Genomic DNA, 487 nt, shown 5'->3' on the forward strand with positions numbered 1-487 from the left:
GTTCTTTCTTTTCCTTCCAGTGTTTATCCACTTGTTTGCCATTTTCAAGAGCTATACCTAGTTAGCATAATTATATTCTTAAGTTATGAATATAAAATACTCTGAATTATACAGGTAGTGATACCTAGTAGATTGTAATACTAATTTTCAATATTGTAATTTCATTTTATTTCAAGAAAAAAAACTTTAATATGAAAAAACAAAGAAAAATGACATAGCACTAATTTATTGATATTTTGATAGGTATCTGCAATTTTACGTCAAAATGAAGGCATGGTGCAGCTGAACAGTGGAGGGACAGGATGGACAGAACAGGGCTACACATCATCAGGATCTTATTCTATAGATTCTGTTGATTCCAATCAACTGGCTTCCAACTCACCCATAGAAGATAAACTGGCATCAGCAAGATGCCTGCACACTACAGGTTTGTGATTAGTTTTACTCATCAATGCTTGTTAATTTTCTGCCCCCCCCCCCCCCCATG

The 487-nt window shown here is 34.7% G+C and overlaps 1 protein-coding gene across 1 annotated transcript in view; it reads left to right on the top strand.

The window, feature by feature from the left end:
• Positions 1-487, top strand: part of LOC119591345 (pyruvate dehydrogenase [acetyl-transferring]-phosphatase 1, mitochondrial-like) — a 4,963-nt gene that overhangs the window by 1,774 nt on the left and 2,702 nt on the right. The window contains exon 2 of the mRNA XM_037940078.1: positions 244-427. Coding sequence (XP_037796006.1) covers positions 244-427 — 184 coding nt within the window. The remainder of the gene's footprint in view (positions 1-243; positions 428-487) is intronic.

The sequence above is a fragment of the Penaeus monodon genome, chromosome 28, assembly GCF_015228065.2.
Source record: "Penaeus monodon isolate SGIC_2016 chromosome 28, NSTDA_Pmon_1, whole genome shotgun sequence".
NCBI lineage: Eukaryota > Metazoa > Arthropoda > Malacostraca > Decapoda > Penaeidae > Penaeus > Penaeus monodon.